The sequence below is a fragment of the Ranitomeya variabilis genome, chromosome 1 (assembly GCF_051348905.1).
Source record: "Ranitomeya variabilis isolate aRanVar5 chromosome 1, aRanVar5.hap1, whole genome shotgun sequence".
Lineage (NCBI taxonomy): Eukaryota > Metazoa > Chordata > Amphibia > Anura > Dendrobatidae > Ranitomeya > Ranitomeya variabilis.
Window position 1 is genome coordinate 418,914,095 of NC_135232.1, and position 20,285 is coordinate 418,934,379.

General features: G+C 43.4%; 1 protein-coding gene across 2 annotated transcripts in view; it reads right to left on the minus strand.

Moving 5' to 3' along the window:
- Positions 1-20,285, minus strand: part of TTC39B (tetratricopeptide repeat domain 39B) — a 178,327-nt gene that overhangs the window by 43,923 nt on the left and 114,119 nt on the right. For both annotated transcript variants that reach the window (XM_077249241.1, XM_077249242.1), the window contains 6 exons: positions 14,645-14,709; positions 14,460-14,565; positions 12,965-13,030; positions 3,540-3,648; positions 443-510; positions 302-361 (listed from right to left, as the gene is read on the minus strand). In XM_077249241.1, the coding sequence (XP_077105356.1) occupies positions 302-361; positions 443-510; positions 3,540-3,648; positions 12,965-13,030; positions 14,460-14,565; positions 14,645-14,709 (474 nt within the window). The remainder of the gene's footprint in view (positions 1-301; positions 362-442; positions 511-3,539; positions 3,649-12,964; positions 13,031-14,459; positions 14,566-14,644; positions 14,710-20,285) is intronic.

Below are 20,285 nucleotides of genomic sequence, written 5' to 3' on the forward strand. Positions count from 1 at the left end.
CCACCAGGCCTCAAAATAGAAGGGGCCAAGAGGGACCTGGACCTCCCTGTCTTACACCGGTCTGTGAAAAACTAAATAGACAAACACCTGTAGTGAAACAGTGGGCTAGATCACCGGTGGGTATAAGTGAAAAGTGTAGGTGCACATTCACACTGTTCCCATTAACATACAACTAGAACCTTGAATAAAAACAAGGACTTTTTCCATGACCATTTTACACTAGTACAAAGGACTAAAAAAATTTAAGAATAAAAAAAAAAAAAAAAAAAAAATCAATGAAAAAGGACAGTAAAATCATTACCTGCTCAAAGTTCCCTTTCAGCACATCTATCCGGGCCGCATAGAAGAGGATAATAGAGCCCTGAAAAAAGGGTAATACAGCCATTAGGAGGAGATATACAAAACGTCTATATTCTTACAGACTTGGGCGAGGGTTACGTACGTTTGGGAATTTCTTAAGGTACGGTTCAAGGAGCGCTTCGGCTTCTTCAAGATTACCTTCTCCAGTACCTGGAAATAAAAGGTGTGTTCATGATCAACTTTAGAAACATTTCAAAGATCATCTTAAGCATTATGTCCCAACAGTTCGCTATGAAACGGACTTCTGATGGAGTAGGTGTGAAACTTAAAGAGGACCTGTCACCTGGTCAAAAGTGGCCAATTTTTACTCATTTTATTCCTGCTCCTCCCCTGAATATTCCACTTTTTTCCTATCTACCATATGGTTGCAGAGATCTGGGCGTGTTTCTATAGTGATTATTTTTATGGTCTTTACCAAGAAGCAGTGCTTACAGAGTAATACTCCACCTAAAACATGTCCACAGGGAATCTTCTGAGCTACACCCTCTTAGTATTGACCATAATAAATAGACTAAATAAAAAGTCCCATCTCTCTTCAGCAATATGGAGGAAGGAAAAAATATATAAATACTCTGGGGAGCAGTGGGAATAAAATAAGAGCAAAAATTGGCCTCTCAACTGATCACAGGACATCTTCAAGGGAAAACTGTCAGCAGCATGATGTAGGGACAGACTGATGCCAGCAGTGTCACTTAGTTACTGGGTGCAGCAGTCGTGATAGAGTCAGTTTTCTCTGCTACAGATCTGGTAGAGCTCCGTTGATGAGCCATGTACAGTGAAGGAAATAATTATTTGATCTCTTGTTGATTTTGTAAGTTTGCCCGCTGACAAAAACATGAACGGTCTATGTATTTAAGGGTAGGCTAATTTTAAAATTGATGGATAGAGAATCAGAAATAAAATCCAGAAAATCACATTGTACAAATTATATAAATGTATTTGCATTTTGCAGTGAGAAATAAGTATTTGATCCTTCTGGCAAACAAGACTTAATACTTGGTGGCAAAACCCTTGTTGGCAAGCACAGCAGTCAGACGTTTTTTGCAGCTGATGATGAGGTTTGCGCACATGTCAGAGATGATCTGCAAAGAAGAGTGGACCAAAATTCCTCCTAAATCATTAAGATTTTGAGGCTGTCGTTTGGCAACTCGGACCTTCAACTCCCTCCATAGGTTTTCTATGGGATTAAGGTCTGGAGACTGGCTAGGCCACTCCCTGACCTTAATGTGCTTCTTTTTGAGCCACTCCTTTGTTGCCTTGGCTGTACGTTTTGGGTCATTGTCTTGCTTTAAGACGCAGCCACGACCCATTTTTAAGGCCCTGGCGGAGGAAAGGAGGTTGTCACTCAGGATTTTACAGTACATGGTTACATCCATTCTCCCATTGATGCGATGAAGTAGTCCTGTGTCCTTAGCAGAGAAATACCCCCAAACATAATGTTTCCACCTCCATGCTTGACAGTGGGGATGGTGTTCTTTGGGTCATAGGCAGCATTTCTCTTCCTCCAAATACGGCGAGTTGAGTTAATGCCAAAGAGCTCAATTTTTTTTCTCATCTGACCACGGCACCTTCTCCCAAATCACTCAGTCATACAGGTGTCCATTGGAAAACTTCAGAGGGGCCTGCATATACGCCTTCTTGAGACCCCCCTGCACTGCAGGATTTTAAACCTTTAGGGCATAATATGTTACCAATAGTTTTCTTGGTGACTGTGGTCTCAGCTGCCTTGAGATTATTAACAAGTTCCCACCGTGTAGTTTTAGGCTGATCTCTCACCTTCCTCATCATCAAGGATACCCCACGAGATGAGATTTTGCATGGTGCCCCAGATCGATGTCGATTGACAGTCATTTTGTATTTCTTCCATTTTCTTACTATTGCACCACCAGTTGTCTCATTTGTCACCCAGCATCTTACTTATGGATTTGTAGCCCATTCCAGCTTTGTGCAGGTGTATGATCTTGTCCCTGACATCCTTATAAAGCTCTTTGGTCTTGCCCATGTTGTAGAGGTTAGAGTCTGACTGATTGAGTCTGTGGACAGGAGGATTTTATAAAGGTGACTATGTAAGACAGCTGTCTTTACTGGAGGTAACGAGTTGATTAGGAGCGTCTAACTGGTCTGTAGGAGCCAGAACTCTTAGTGGTTGGTAGGGGATCAAATACTTATTTCTCACTTCAAAATGCAAATACATTTATATAATTTACACAATGTGATTTTCTGGATTTTAATTTTGATATTCTATCTCTCCATGTTAAAATTAACCTACCCTTAAAATTATAGGCTATTCATGTCTTCGTCAGTGGATAGTTACAAAATCAGCAAGGGATCAAATACTTATTTCCTTCACTGTATCACCCCACTCAAACCACAGCTTTCTGTGACAGATAGCTGATAATCAGTGGGGCAGCTAGTCCTATAGTGATAATCTGCTGCTGATAAAACACTGACTGTATTGAAAAAGCAAAATACAGCCAGTAAGTGTCACATCGCTGGAATCAGGCTCTCTTCCACTAAATCACGGTCTTCTCAGATTACATAGCAAAAATCTGCTGACAGATTCCTTTAAAAGGAGGATGTCTTTAATTTAACGAGTCCAACTCTCAAGTATTGATCTTGATTTAAAGGAAGACCAGAACTATAATTCAGCCAGCTATAAATTTCCCATATTCCTAAAATATAAAATATTATTCTAGACATTTACAGGGTCTTATACACTTATACCAACATAAGAGCTGGGTGCCAAGCAAAAAATGTGCCCTTCTACACAGAATAGTCACACATTGTAAGAAAGGATTGATAGAGACCCATTTATCCATATGAGAGGCGATGGACCAATCTCAAGACCTTATAATCACCTATTTAAACTCAGTGATGGCAGTCATCTCCTTCGATCCCGTAGAGCGTGAACTATGGCTGCTCAGTTATCTCCATCACTCCAGAGGACAACGAATGGAGCAGTAGTTTTGACGACTAATACATTTATCACCTAGCCTGTGCATAGGCAATAAATGTTGGTCACTATGCCGCCCCTAAATGTAATCTGTGCCATCATTTTATTAGCTATTAGAATATCTAAAACAAACCTAGAACAATTTCAATAGCAATATTTCCTTCTGCAGAGTCTTTAATGAAGACGTTCTGATGAGATCTTGAGCGCATTCTCTGGCGGAGCTTACCAAGTATTAAGGAGACATATGTGTGATAGAAGAGGAGTGTGAGGACACACAGGATGGCTCTTAGACTGGCTCCTGAAGCTCCTTCTCTCAGCTGGAAAAGGCCCAGCTCCTGTAAAAACACAGTGAAACCATTAGCACCGGAGCTGTAGGGACCACGGAGCGATGCGCGGCACTGTTCTGCACCACTTAGGATGGTTTGGAGCAATGTATGCCAGCTGGGCCACACATCTGCTTCTCTAATGCAGTCAGAAAAAGCTACATTACATTCAGCCCCATCCCTAATTATTCATGCATTTGTGACCGCTACATGAATTGTAGAATATAGCCTAATCTACAATAATGTATATTAGACAAGTTAGATTTTCTATTTCAATCAATTTCAGTTTATAAAACAAATTAGATAAGGTAGATATACTTTTAAAATCAAATTACTGTATATTGCATGTAAACCGTGTTAGTGTGCAAAAAGGTGAAAACACAGATGAGCGCTGCGAGCAAAATAAACGTTCCTGCTGACAGTTGTACAGAGCTTGCACCTTGTGGAATGAGCTGTAGTTTTTATGGACAGCATTATTTTATGATCCATACAGCTTTCTAATGTATGTTATTGTATTTTTTTATTTTTATTTTTTTTTAGCTGGGGGGGGGGGGGGGTGAGGTAGATGACCAAAAAGAAGAAATTCTGCCATTTTTCCCAAATTTGACATTAATGGTATGGGATTGTAAAGTGCTGCGCAGTTTGTTGCCGCTATAGAGATAACTTATTATAATAGATGATTTTTACATTTTGTTAGTTTTGACAGTTATACATGTGGGGATACTAAATATCTTATTTTGTTCTTACTTTCTTACATTTCACTATTTGCATTTTAGGTTTATTTTTTACTATGTTTTCTACATTTTTTTTTTATTATTTATTTATTTTTACTAGTGCCCTTAGAAGAATTGAACCTGTGATTAGAAAGTATTGTAGTCTATTGCCCGGTCCTCATACTCTTGGGTGATGGCTGTATAACACAGCCAGCACCTGCACTGTATAGAGAGCTCAGCTTTGTAGCCCACAACCTATTTTAAATGCACACCATTGCCATGATGGTCCAGCAGGTTTATCTAAGGGGTTAAAGAAGTTGCATCTTAAACTTTGCAGAGCGTGGCCCACAAGGAGTTGACTGAGATGGCAGGTGTTCTGAAACTTCATGAGCCAAGAGCTTCTTAGGCTCCCTCCAGCCACTCACAGCTTTCTTCCTATATACCGTATATACTCCAGTATAAGCCAAGATTTTCAGCCCATTTTTTTAGGCTGCAAGTGCCCCTCTCGGCTTATACTCGAGTCACCCCCCAACGGTCTGTCTCCCGTCACCCCCACCGGTCTGTCTCCCCTCTCCCCCTGGTCCGTCTCTCTTATCACATCATACTCACCTGCTCCTGGTGCTGTCCCTGCTTCTCTGATGGTCTCCGGCACCGGCAGCTTTCTCCTCCGTTCAGCGGTCACATGGTACAGCTCAGTAAAGTAATGAATATGGACACGACTCCACTACCATAGAGGTGGAGCCGCATATTCATTACTGTAATGAGCGGTACCACTGACCGCTGAACGCAGGAACAAGCTGCCAGCGCCGGAGACCATCGCATCAGAGAAGTAGGGATGTGCAGACTGCGCCGGGAGGGTGAGTATGACGGGGGAGGGTGAGCATTGCAATATTCACCTGTCCCCGTTCCTCAGGGCTCTGTCTTCCGCGTCCTCTGGCTGTGACGTTCAGGTCAGAGGGCGTAATGACGTGTTTAGTGCGCGCCCTCTGCCTGAACAGACACTGCTGAGACCCAGAAGACAGCGGCGCGCGGTGGTGAAACGGGGACAGGTGAATATCACAAGTGCTGATGTCCCCGGATTCTATGGAGAATCTTATGTGGCCCATGATCAACCTTTGTGCAGCATTATATGGGGCATATTTTTTGTGTGGAGCATCTTATGGGGCCATCATAAACTTTATGGAGCATTATATGGGGTGTATTTTGTATGGAGCATTATATGGAGCCCATCATGAACTGTATGGAGCATTATATGTGGCGTATTATGTATGGAGCATCTTATGGGGCTCCTGATTCAATATGGATATTCAAAAACACTTAGGCTACTTTCACACTAGCGTTAACTGCATTACGTCGCAAAACGTCTTTTTTCATAAAAAACGCATCCATCAAAAGTTTTTGCTGGATGCGTTTTTTCCCCATAGACTTGTATTGGGGACGTATTGCGACGTATTGGCATACGTCGTGTCCGTCTTACGACGTATGCGTCGAAATTTGGCGAATCCAGCGGCATACGTCGTTGGCTACAATGAAAGCCTATGAGCGACGGATGCGTCGGGACACATCGTACGACGCAATACAGCGCTGCAATACGTTTTTTTAAACTGAGCATGCTCAGAAGCAGGATTTTGTTGCCAATTGGCCAGACACCCCCAAATCTATATAAACCTGGCCTGGGCCTTCAACCCCACATATGCCTGCAAGACCCAGAGAAGAGAAGAAGCCTGCAAACAAGACCCCAGCCAGCCACAAGACCCCAGCCAGCCACAAGACCCCAGCCAGCCACAAGACCCCAGCCAGCCACAAGACCCCAGCCAGCCACAAGACTCCAGCCACAAGACTCCAGCCACAAGACTCCAGCCACAAGACTCCAGCCACCATAGAGCCAGTGTGAGTATTGCAATTTTTGTGTGCATCTGTGTGCCTGTGCATTTCTGTGTGTATGAGGTACTGACTACAGCAAGAGCTTAAAACCTGAAGAGAACCTGAGGCCTGCCATCGTCCTGCACCAGCCAGTGCCATGCTAGAGTCCAGATCCACCCTGATGATAGACACTGTGAAGACATGCAGCTCCAGCCGGAGGATTGTCAGCCTTTTTTACGTGTGTGTGTAAAAATGTGTGTGTGTGTATGCGTCTTCTGATTGGGTTCACCTTTCTGCCTTTGTTGTACATATGTGTATTTGCATAAAGCTTATGTGCGTGCGTGTTTTTTTTTTTTTTGTACGGCTGTGTGCTTTTGTAAGTATGTCTTCATGTGCCTGCACCTTATTATGCCTTTGCCAATCTTATGCCTGTTCATGTGGGAGGGTATGTGTCCACGTTCCGGATTTCATCAGCATTTGGTCAGGATTTTTCAGCAGTATTTGTAAGCCAAAACCAGGAGTGGGTGTAAAATGCCGAAGTGGTGCATGTTTTTTTTTATTATACTTTTCCTAATTGTTACACTTCTGGTTTTGGATTACAAAAACTGCTGGAAAATCCGGACCAAATCCTGATGCAATCCTGACCGTGGACACATACCAAGCATGTTAGTGCGCATCTTGTTGATTGCATGTGCATTTGTCCATGCCTTAATTGGTTAATTGCCTTTTCCTGATGTGTTTACTAAGTATAGTGGTCTGTGCAGCATGTGGTTTAAATGTTTTGTTTTTGTTTTTTTTTTAAATCGGATGTATTTTTGCTAAGTATAGTGGTCTGCAGCTTGTGGTTTGAACGTGTGAGCGTGTTTTTTTTTTTTCTATTTCAAAGTGTTGATTTTATTATTACTGTTGAAACCATTCACAGTTGATGTACTTGTATTTAAAATAAAGAGCATTTCAGATCCTAATTGTGATACGAAAAAAAAAAAAAAAAAGTAATAAAATCTTTTTACAAAAATTGTCTGTAGTATCATTTCATAAAGGTAAATTTAAAACTGGTGTATGTACCAATGGTTACACATGCAATACAGAGTTGGTTGCGGGCTCTTTTTTTAATAAAGGTTACACTTAAAGGTTTTTTGGGGGAGGTGATTTTTGAAAATAAAATGGGGTAAATATGTTTACATGGTGGGTTCACATTTAAAAATATATTTTTTGGGGAACATGGAAATGAATGGTATACCGTGCACCTGTTTTTGGGTTTTGGTGTTCACATTTAATGAACTTTTCTCACATCATTTTAGCAGGGTGTTTATTAAAACATTACCTAGTTTAGGGGGTGGTCTAACTATAAATCCATTATACTTATTATAGATACACCAGGGACCAGGTCCATAGCACCCGCCTGTGTGTGTAGAGCAATGTGTAGAGCAGATTTCAAGTGTCTTTAACTTACAGAAACACCAGGACCACAGCCGCTGCCTGCCTTGCCCACCAGGACCACAGCCGCTGCCTGCCTTGCCCACCAGGACCACAGCCGCTGCCTGCCTTGCCCACCAGGACCACAGCCTGCCTTGCCCACCAGGACCAAGACCACAGCCGCTGCCAGCCTTGCCCACCAGGATCAAGACCACAGCAAGACACAGCAACAATGTCCTCTTCTGACAGCCCTCCTCCACAGCAACAGCGTGTATCGGTAACTTAACACAAAAAATGTTTTTGTTTTTGTTTTTTTAAATTTACATTTTTGTGGATCACTACATGCATAAATTATGTTTCAACAGGAAGCTGAATCAGATGAGGAGCTGTCAGAAGGGGGCGAGACGGGTGGAGAGATGCAAGTGGAGGAGGAACCAAGTGTAAGTAGTGGTGAAACAGTTGCTTCGCACATCACACTGCACCATACACAAAACAGATTTTCATACATAACTAAACACAGAAAATATTTGCCTACATTACTGAGAATTTGTTTCCTTTATTTCAGTCTCCTGCTGCTGCTGCTGCCGCTGAAGGTTCTCCCAGACGCTCCCAGAGTCGGCGGAATCGTCGCCACGGTCGGCCATCAGTGAGTTTTTTTTGTTGGGAGGGGGATTCTATTGGTACTTTAGTGTTTCAGTGTACTAATTTGTTTGTTTTTCTTCTTCTTTTTTTTTGGCACAGGCTTCACAGCGTGCTCCCGCCGAAGACGACGACGACGACATTGACATCGATTGTCTCATCGAGGAGGTTCGCGAGCAGGAGCCGCTGTGGAACATGGCTGACCGCAAGCATTCCGATACTAGTGTCACCCGTCGGCTCTGGGACGAAGTGTGTCACAACCTATTTCCAAGGTGGGAGAGCCTTCATCCTCAGCAGCTGAGCAAACTAGGTAAGTATTCACTTTCCAGTGATGTTTTGAGCTGACTAATGTATTGCATTTACCAATTGTTTTTGTCTTATTATTCTTGTCTTCACAGGTGGAAAGGTTAGGAAGCGGTGGTGGTCACTGAGGGATCGCTTTAAGAGGAAATTCAACGCGGAGATGCAGGCCCCGAGTGGCTCTGCAGGAAGGAAGAGGAGCAAATATAAACATGGCCAGGCCCTCTCCTTCCTGAGGCGAACAATGCTGAGCAGAGTGTAAGTATTCGTCAGCCCACTAATAACCATGTTAACCTGTCTACTTAGTTTGGTTTCAGTCAGGGCTTTTTCATATCAATGTATTAATTTCTTTTGTTTTTTCTTTCACAGCACCTTCTCCAGCCACCGTGCGCCTGCATCTTCCTCTGCGCCCTCTGGAGCGATCCCTCCTGAGTCCGCCACTGAGGGCCACGTCGGTAGGCCCCACACCACTGACCCCTCCTCTGACCCCTCTGTCCCCTCCTCTGACCCCTCCACTTCATCCGCCCCAAGCAGTGGAGCATTATTGCAGCCTTCATTGCTCGCATCTGATGCTGAACAGTTAGCGTTCCCTTTACCCCACCCCTCTGATCCTGCCACCTCTAGACCACCATTAGGTTCTTGGCGGCAGCGACAGAGGGGTCAGGAAAGGAGCTATGCTCCTGAGTTCTTACACCTGAATGCATCCTTCCAAGGCTCTTTCAAAATTTTGGGAGAGCAAGTGACTGCTGGTTTCAACATGGTGCAGTCACGCATCAGTGAAACAAGCCAGGAAACCAGCAGTCGCTTGGATAGGCTGCATTCAGCTGTAAGTCCAGATCCGGCCAATATTTTTTTCCAATCCATGCTCAGGAGCATGGAGAAGCTTTCTTTTGAGCAACAGATGCGGGTAATGAATACCTGCCATAATGCTCTACTGAAGGCCATTAACGACCCCCAATCGACCCACACACCTCCCCACACATCCACTACAATTCCACCCCAGGCCCCATTTCCACACCACGCCCAACCCCAGGCCCCATTTCCACACCATACCCCCCATTACCAAAACCAGCCCCAATCCCCACACCAACCCCATTACCAAACCCAGCCCCAATCCCCACACCAGCCCCATTACCAAACCGAGCCACAATCCCCACACCAGCACCATTACCAAACCCCACGCCAGCCCCATTACCCAACCCAGTCCCACTACCCAACCCAGTCCCAACACCCAACCCAGTCCCCATACCCATCCCGGCCCCAAAACCAAATTCCTTCCCCACTGTTTTCTTCCTTGCCCAGCTTCCCTTCCCCATTAAGTATTCCCCCTACCCCAACACCACCCCCCTCTGGTCAGCCTCCTGGTTTTACCCCCCCTTCCACTGCACCCCAAACAAGTAGGGTTTCCCCACCTATCGACGTGGTCCAACCTTCCAGCCCCTCCTCCCCTCGTATCTCCACCCCCCACTTTCAAGATTTGTAAATCTATGTTAAAAAGTTATTTTCTATTCAAAACTTTGAAAATGTTTTCAAAAAAATTTTGAACATAAAAAAATCTTATTTTTTGGTAAAAAAAAAAAAAAATTTGGAAAAAAGAGTTCAAATAAAATTCAGTTTGATTAAAATTCTACTCTGTGTGTGTGTGGATTTATTAAGGTCATATGGTAACTAATAACAAAGGTAAAATTAAAATAAACACCAGACATGTGAAAGGTATAAAATATTGGTTTTACTAGCAAGAAAACCACGCTTTTGTATTTTTTTTTCCTTTTTTTTTTTTTCTGAAGAAACACTTTTTTTACATAAACAAACACATGGAAAACAGGTTACACAATCATGTCTTGCCATGGGATCCGCCCGACCGGTGACACAAAATAATCGGCAAACTGGTCCCTCATCCTTGTAACAGAACCTGTAGAGCGAACCGAGCTGCTGCGGTAGTCCCACAAGGTGGTCTCCAACTCTTCGTCATCCAAGGAAACGGGCTCCTTTGAAAGGACAAAGTTGTGGAGCACCACACAGGCTTTAACTACCTCGTCTACAGTTGTGGTTTTCAGTTTGATAGCCGTCAGCAGAACTCGCCACTTCGCCGTCAATATGCCAAAAGAACACTCCACTACTCTTCGTGCTCTAGTAAGCCGGTAATTAAAGACCCGCTTGGTATGGGTTAAGTTCCGGCTACTATAAGGTTTCAGTAGGTGCGGCGACAGTTGAAAGGCTTCATCACCTACACAAACATATTCCATGGCTGGTTCACTTGTTCCTGGCAGTGGTCTGGCTGGCGGGAAATCGTAGCTCTCTCCATAAAGGCAACGACCCATCGGAGAGTTTTTAAAACTTGCGAATCGTTGGACCGTCCATACGCTCCTATGTCCACGGCAAGGAACTTGCAGTTGGCGTCTGCAATAGCCATAAGAACGATGGAGAAATACTTCTTATAATTATAATACTCCGATCCTGTTCCTGCCGGTTTCGCAATCCTTATATGTTTCCCGTCAACTGCACCCACACAATTTGGGAAATTGCAAAATTGCTGAAACTGTTAAGCACTTCTCAACCAGATTTCCATGGATGGTTGGGGGATATACTCTGGTTGCAAAGTGGTCCAAATAGCCCGACATGTGTCAATCACTATTCCTGAAATAGTGGAAATGCCCAGCCGGAATTGGTAATGGAGCGAAGTCATAGATTCACCCGCAGCTAGGAAACTTTAAAAAAAAAAAAAAAAAAAAAAATTTTAGAAAAAATTGCACAGACCAACAAGTTTCAATATGGCACTGTTAAATTTTTTTTAAGGACGGGACACACAATAAAACCAGCATGAAACCGGTGTAAAAAAGCAGTGGAATGGCCGCAAAGAAAACCAAAATTACATGCTGCAGAAAATAGTGCGCAGTATGTCAGCGCAGTATTGTCTGCAGCATGTAATCTAAAATTCAATATCAGCAATCACAGAAAAAAAAAGCAGTTGCATGTCAACAAACCCCCCCCCAAAAAAAAAAAAACTGCAGAAAATGCTACGCAATATTTCAGCGCAGTATTTTCTGCAGTCTGTTATAGGACATTCAATATGAGCAATGACATTAAAAAAAAACAGTGGATTGTCCGCAAAGAAAACCAAAATTACATGCTGCAGAAAATAGTGCGCAATGTGTCAGCGCACTATTGTCTGCAGCATGTAATCTAACATTCAATATCAGCAATGAAATAAAAAAAAAAGAGGCTTACCGCAGGGTCACCATCAGCCGCTCCGCCGGTGTGATGGCAAGCCTCATCCTTGTGTCCTGCCTTCGGATGACATCCTCCAGTTTTTGAAGCAAAAAGTCGAAATGTTCCATCCTCATCCGCACGTAATTGTAGAATTTGTGTGGATTGTGCCGCAACTCCAGGTACAGAGTGGACTGGACACCCCGGGTCATCCGTAGTTCATTAATCGGATGAATCCACAGTCGTCTCCGTCTCCGTTGCTGCAGAAGCATCCTACGCCTTTCCACTGCCGCCTCCTTCTCCCGCACTATGATATCCAGGCGATTCGTCTCAAAGATAACGTCGGTAACCAAACTAGCAATCCTCCCAAGAACACCTTCCATCGCTGCCACAAAACTAAAACCCTCAAAGATGGGCTGTAAAAACAGTCACTATATAGTTTTCCATATTTTCCAGTAGCCAATCAAATTTGGGAGCCTCCCATTTTAAAAATGGATCCGTCGTAAAAACGGATGCAACGGATGGTAAAACGTATGCAACGTATGCAACGCATCCAGTATTTTCGACGGAAACGTTTAGCGGATTTGCGACGGATCCGTCGAAATGCTGTATGCGTGGCATACGTTTGTCACCGTTTTTCCCTTTTTTGACGCATCCGTTTTTTCGGCAAAAAAGACGTTTTGCGACGTAATGCAGTTAACGCTAGTGTGAAAGTAGCCTTAACCTACTGATGTCTCAATTAATTTTACTTTTATTGGTATCTATTTTTATTTATGAAATTTACCGGTAGCTGCTGCATTTTCCACCCTAGGACTCGAGTCATTAAGTTTTCCCAGGTTTTTGTGGCAAAATTAGGGGTCTCGAGTATATATGGTACATGAAAGTCAAAGAGAAGACCTTGTGCAGTGCAGAGGTTTCACTGTACCCATACTGAAAACCATCCTCAGGACAGAAGACCGCCCAGTGAAACCTCTCCACAAGACTACTTCTTCGCATCGACCACCTCCAACTAGACCAGAATTTGTTTATAAAAATCTCTAAATTAGATATTTGTTTTTTCGTTGAGAGGACAACTTCCCCCCCCCCCCCCTCAAAAAAAAATAAAAATACAAAAATTCCACTCTTCAATGCAATTTTGGGTGCAAATGGTGCTTTGTTGTATAGCTATATAATTCCAGAAAATCACTCACCCTATTCCCAGAAAAACCAATGAACTCCAGCAACCTGAGAATCCTTGAAGGTAAGAGAGAAAGCATCTGGAGAAATGGAAATTAAGATCAAGAAAGAACAATGAATATATAGTGCAAAGTACAGAAAATGTCAGTGCCCAGGAGACCCCACTCTGTCCTATTTCTCCTATTTTTATGTGATCTTGTCTCAGACAAGGATAGGAATATCATCACAAGCATATGAGTGGAATTAAAAGGGATTGCATGCCCACAGATGCGGGAATTATTTTGCAAGGATGTGCAATGTTAGCAAATGAGAGGTTATGAAACTGCACTTTTTTTTTTTTTTTTTTTTTATATTGACTTCAGGTAGTTAAACACCCTAAAATTGGAAGTTGCTTAGGTGCTTAGGTGACAGTATGAAAAGTGAGAATATTTCTACAATTCTTATTTACAGTATTTATTTATCTTTTTTTATTAAGTAAAATGGCCCTAATATCCCATAAACAAAAATAACATCAAATATTCAGCCTCTTTGGCCGCTTTCTCAACTGCAGCACTTGAGAAAAGCCAGTTTAAAAGGGAACCTGTTACATTGAACATGCAGTCCGATCTGTGGATCGCATGGTATAGAGAAGAAAAAGCTTAGCAGAATGGTATATAGGTTGGTTTTTAAAGATTCATTATAACTTCCATGAGTCCAGTGGGTGGTCCTACTAGTGTTGGACAGCTACCGCTGCATACTGGAAAGACTGGCCATCCCCGATTAAGACCACCCACTGGACTCAAATAAAATACAAGTTATATTGAAATTTTTCCCACAAAATAAAAAAAATGTCTACCAGTCTGATTAGCTCCTCTGGATCTATAACCTCATTCCTGCAGATCACATACCATCTCCAACACAACAGGTTCCTTTCCCTTTTTAGGGAACAATAAACAGAAAATCTAATTATTTTATGGGAATACATTCATTATGACAGACCTGGGTTTTGTCTACAGAAAAGCCAAACCGAAGCTGGTAATATTTTTACTGTGTTAAAACAATGAAAAATAAAAGACACTTAAAAAAACTGAAAGATAAAGCCAAAAAAAGAGAGAATGCAGCAACTCCTATTCTAAAGTACTCGAGATGTCAATACATGGACCGCTACTCCTCTAAAATGCTACAATATCATGTGTAATGCTACATGACAGGCGGGCTGTAGTCTGCCCCAGTCTTATTAAAGAGGATTGCATTGGATTAAACTACCGTAACTCTTTAATAAAAAAAAAAACAAAGACACTTGGCTGCAAGAACTCCACTTGAGATGCAACTCAACCACGGCCATGATTGTCTGGTATTCTGTTAGATGAAGGCGTTGCCTTTGTACTTGTCAAATTACAACAGGTTCACATTCTGCCACTGGAAGTGGATTTCAACATATTCTGAGCTTCACTTTGGCAGCATTTACAGAAGACGACAAATGGTAACATTGAAAAAAAAAAAAAAAAAAAAGGTTGTTCAAATACTTACCAAATTAAAGGCGCCTATGCCCAACTTAACGCCACCTTCGAATTGATGTTGAGTTTCACTGGAGTTCTTGTTTTGTGCCATGGAGGACAGAACTTGGTGGCATTCTCTATAGGACGCAAAGAGCAAGGCATTCATCAGCATGTAAATGCTAGAGACCGTCAAGACTAAAACTAGAAGTCATTTACTTGTAGATCTGGTAACTCGTCCGGATTTTGAGTCCGCCTTTAATAAAGTTGATCATGTTTTCATCCTAGTAGAATGTTATGTTCATGGACAAAACAAAAGAAAACAAGAGCATGAATCTAGTCTATTTTAACCAGATACTACATTCATACTTTACCACTAAAAAAAAAAAAAAAAAAGTAAGGAGGCCACACTAGAAAGAATATCAAGCTTTCAGCCTCTACTTCCTTCATGTTCATCAAACTGCTAGGAAATTGATCAATGACTAGAGTGGTCGACAATGCGGATGACTGAAAAAAAACAGTCATCAACATAAAACTTAGCACAACTTAGGATGCTGGAACAGAAGAATTTATTTTGCAGTATACACAAAACGTTTCAGTTCAACATGAACCTTCTTCAGTTACTACAAAATGTAAAAAGTGCAAATAAATACAACAAACAAAATAACCAAAGTATGTACAAAAAGGAGAAACAATCGGTCAAATACAATGTACATGATACTCATCGGAAGTGAATCTGGCAGAGAATATAAGCCAAAATCCAAGCACAATCAAATATAGGTGTAAGGAAGAGAGGAAGTGCAGGACAAACGTTAAATACGTGTCCGTGTGGTACAAGGTAACTAGAGAACATACCGTATACGGAATACATGTGATGAATTGGGCCGGAAGTCAGTGGGCCACACAAATTCTATGCTGGGGGCTGTGGAAAGTAACGGGGTAACCAGAGGGTTAAACAAAGGACTACTGAGGGAGAAATATAGATGGATATGCTACTTACACCACAGCCGAGGTATGCAGAGAGAAGTGCTGTAGGATATTAAAATAATGGTAGTAAGTGGGTGAAATGGAGGTAAAAGTATTAACCGTCCGAGGAGGGGTTGAATTACCTTTAGGAGAGCGAGGTGTAGGCGTGCATGCCGCCAGACGGGGAGTCCACCGCTAGTCTGGGGATGTAGACTCCAAATGGAGTTTAAGAAGGGAAGGGGCGGGACACCTTAGCCGGCAACCAAAGAGTGAGGAGCCCTGGCAGGGAGTGACATATCGCTACTGGAAGGGGGGGGGGGGGGGAATGGATACAGCAATGTTGTAGATGGGGAGCGAACTAAACTAAAACCTGGCTGGAGGCTGGCAACCGCGGATAGACGGGAATATGAAAGTAGCTAGGGGAACAGTTGACATGAGATGCATGGTGGGGACAAAGTGAGAGGGGTGTAGCAGGGAGCAGCTGTGGGCAAGAGGGTGGGGGGAGCATACACTTCTATGGAGAAATGTGAACATGTATAGCAAAAGAAGTGCCCATAGTCTGCTGAGGTGAAAATAGGTGCAAACTAATATCCAGATGTTGAGAGGAGTGCCCAATGCTGTAGACGTGCAGGAGGAAATTCGTGCTGGTGACTTCCAATCATATTAATATAAGCGGCTCTAGTAGAGAACAGAACAATATATTAGTGTGCAAACACAACAAGCATTAAGCATGTCAAGAGAGCACCTAATCAATATGACAAATAACCAAAATGACAACAAAGGAGAGAGCACGTTAAATGCTGATATTTCGTATTCCCTATTCAGGCCCCTTGGACTCATGGTGTCAAGAGTGTGAATCCAGAAGGCCTCATGTTTTCTCAAAGTAAGAATCCTGTTACCACCCCTGCGTGGGGGTGGCACATGTTCAATAATTTGGTATCTCAGCTGGGAGATATTATGTCCCTTGGTGATAAAGTGATGCGGGATAGGGAGAAGATTCTTACATCTGATGGTACTTTTATGTTTGGAAATTCTGTCTCTAATGGGCTGAGACGGCTCCCCCACGTACAGCAGGCCACATGGGCACTTGATAAGATAGACGACAAAAGACGAGTCGCAAGTAAAGAAACCTTGTACTTTGAACTCTTTGCCCGATAGGGGATGTATAAATTTCTCCCCTTTGAGAACATTGTTACACTGGGCACAGTGTAAGCACGGGAAGGTCCCTACTTTGGGTCTGTGTAGAAAACACTGTTTCTCACGGGGAAGTTTAGGGCCAATGCCGGCCTTTACAAGGTTGTCTTTAATATTGGGTGGTCGCTTGAAACATGGGAGGAAGGGTTGTCCGAACTCCGGGACGTCCGGATGAGCAGTAGACAAAAGAGACCATTTTTTACGGATAGCCTTGTGGATGATGTACGCGAAAGGATGGAATGTATGTACAAACGGTATACGCTTGGAGTTATTGCGTTGGGCTCTATTAGAGGGCACCCTAGCCTCATTCAACAGGGTGGAAGGATAACCCCTTGTAAGAAATTTGTCTGTCATTTCCACTAGGCGTAGGACCCGAGTGGCAGGGTCAGATACAATGCGCTGTACTCAATGAAATTGTGACTTGGGGATAGATTTTTTTGTGGCGGGAGGATGTAAACTCTGGAAGTGAAGAAGACTATTAGGGTCAGTCTGTTTGATATAGAGATCCGTGGTAAGGGTGCCATCGGAATCTTTAATCACCAAGGTGTCTAGGAAGTTGACCCATTGTTGGTCATGTCCCATGGTGAAAGAAATGCCTGGCCAGGAGAGATTAAGGAAGTCCAGAAAAAGCAAGAGGGACTCTAATGTGTCCCCCCAGATGCAAAAGACGTCATCTATATAGCGTTTCCACACAATTACGTGGTTGCGAAATAGGTCATGGTCATATGATAGTTGCTTCGAAGTCCGCCATATTGGTGTTAGCATAGGGGGGCGCCACATTAGAGCCCATTGCGGTCCCGCGTATCTGTAGGAAAAAATCATCTTGGAAACGGAAGTAGTTAGAGGTAAGTACCAGTGTGAGGAGGTCAACGCACATCTGGATCTGGTCTGGATCCATGTTGGTAGTAGACAGGAGTCTCTGTGTGGAAGCTATACCCTCTACATGGGGGATGGAGGTATAGAGATCTTTTACGTCCAGAGTGACAAGTAGGGCATCAGTAGGGATGGAGCCGATTTGGCGTATGGTGTCCAGAAAAGCGTTGGTATCGAGTAAAAAAGATGGTGTCTGTTTGATCAGAGGGGTAAGAATTTTTTCTAAGTATATTGCTAATGGTGACAGGATGGAGTCGGTCGATGCCACGATCGGTCTCCCCGGGGGATTTTGTAGATTTTTGTGAATTTTGGGGAGGGTGTAAAACACCGGAGTGATGGGGTTATGGTTGGTAAGGAAATCGCAAGCTTTTGGTCTAGGACCCAAAGGGAGGAATATTTATGAAGGATCACCTTGATTTCGTGTCTGATGTTATAAGAGGGGTCCTTATTGAGGGGACAGTAGACTGACCGGTCACTTAATTGTCGCGTGATTTCCGCCAAATAGAGAGATTTGTCCATCACCACCAAAGCACCCCCTTTATCTGCCGGTTTTATAATTATGGAATTATCTTGCAGGGCCATTAGAGCATGCCGTTCCTCCAATGTAAGATTGGATGGATAAAACAGGGCCCCTCTTTCAATGTCATGTCGCAATGTTTGAAAGGAATTATGTACAAACGTCACAAAGGTTTCAACCGCATGTGAGGTATGGGGCGGACGAAATGAACTCGTGACCTTTGTGAACACTTACCCCTCTGATCAAACAGACACCATCTTTTTTACTCGATACCAACGCTTTTCTGGACACCATACACCAAATCGGCTCCATCCCTACTGATGCCCTACTTGTCACTCTGGACGTAAAAGATCTCTATACCTCCATCCCCCATGTAGAAGGTATAGCTTCCACACAGACTCCTGTCTACTACCAACATGGATCCAGACCAGATCCAGATGTGCGTTGACCTCCTCACACTGGTACTTACCTCTAACTACTTCCGTTTCCAAGATGATTTTTTTCCTACAGATACGCGGGACCGCAATGGGCTCTAATGTGGCGCCCCCCTATGCTAACGCCTATATGGCGGTCTTCGAAGCAACTAGTATATATGACAATGACCTATTTCGCAACCACGTGATTGTGTGGAAATGCTATATAGATGACGTCTTTTGCATCTGGGGGGGCACATTAGAGTCCCTCTTGCTTTTTCTGGACTTCCTTAATCTCTCCTGGCCAGGCATTTCCTTCACCATGGGACATGGCCAACAACGGGTCAACTTCCTAGACACCTTGGTCATTAAAGATTATGATGGCACCCTTACCACGGATCTCTATATCAAACAGACTGACCATAATAGCCTTCTTCACTTCCAGAGTTTACATCCTCCCGCCACAAAAAAAATCTATCCCCAAGTCACAATTTCATCGAGTACAGCGCATTGTATCTGACCCAGCCACTCGGGACCTACGCCTAGTGGAAATGACAGACAAATTTCTTACAAGGGGTTATCCTTCCACCCTGTTGAATGAGGCTAGGGTGCCCTCTAAAAGAGCCCAACGCAATAACTCCAAGCATATACCGTTGGTAGATACATTCCATCCTTTCGCATACATCATCCACAAGGCTATCCGTAAAAATTGGTCTCTTTTGTCTACTGCTCATCCAGACGTCCCGGAGTTCGGACAACCCTTCCTCCCATGTTTCAAGAGACCACCCAATATTAAAGACAAGCTTGTAAAGGCCGGCATTGGCCCTAAACTTCCCCGTGAGAAACAGAGTTTTCTACACAGACCCAAAGTAGGGACCTTCCCGTGCTTACAGTGCCCAGTGTAACAATGTTCTCAAAGGGGAGAAATTTATACATCCCCTATCGGGCAGAGAGTTCAAAGTACAAGGTTTCTTTACTTGCGACTCGTCTTTTGTCGTCTATCTTATCAAGTGCCCATGTGGCCTGCTGTACGTGGGGGAGCCGTCTCAGCCCATTAGAGACAGAATTTCCAAACATAAAAGTACCATCAGATGTAAGAATCTTCTCCCTATCCCGCATCACTTTATCACCAAGGGACATAATATCTCCCAGCTGAGATACCAAATTATTGAACATGTGCCACCCCCACGCAGGGGTGGTAACAGGATTCCTACTTTGAGAAAACATGAGGCCTTCTGGATTCACACTCTTGACACCATGAGTCCAAGGGGCCTGAATAGGGAATACGAAATATCAGCATTTAACGTGCTCTCTCTTTTGTTGTCATTTTGGTTATTTGTCATTTTGGTTATTTGTCATATTGATTAGGTGCTCTCTTTACATGCTTAATGCTTGTTGTGTTTGCACACTAATATATTGTTCTGTTCTCTACTAGAGCCGCTTATATTAATATGATTGGAAGTCACCAGCACGAATTTCCTCCTGCACGTCTACAGCATTGGGCACTCCTCTCAACATCTGGATATTAGTTTGCACCTAGTTTCACCTCAGCAGACTATGGGCACTTCTTTTGCTATACATGTTCACATTTCTCCATAGAAGTGTATGCTCCCCCCACCCTCTTGCCCATAGCTGCTCCCTGCAACACCCCTCCCACTTTGTCCCCACCATGCATCTCATGTCAACTGTTCCCCTAGCTACTTCCATATTCCCGTCTATTCGCGGTTGCCAGCCCCCAGCCAGGTTTTATTTTAGTTCGCTGCCCATCTACAACATTGCTGTATCCATTCCCCCCCCCCCCCAGTAGCGATATGTCACTCCCGGCCAGGGCTCCTCACTCATTGGTTGCCGGCTAAGGTGTTCCGCCCCTTCCCTTCTTAAACTCCATTTGGAGTCT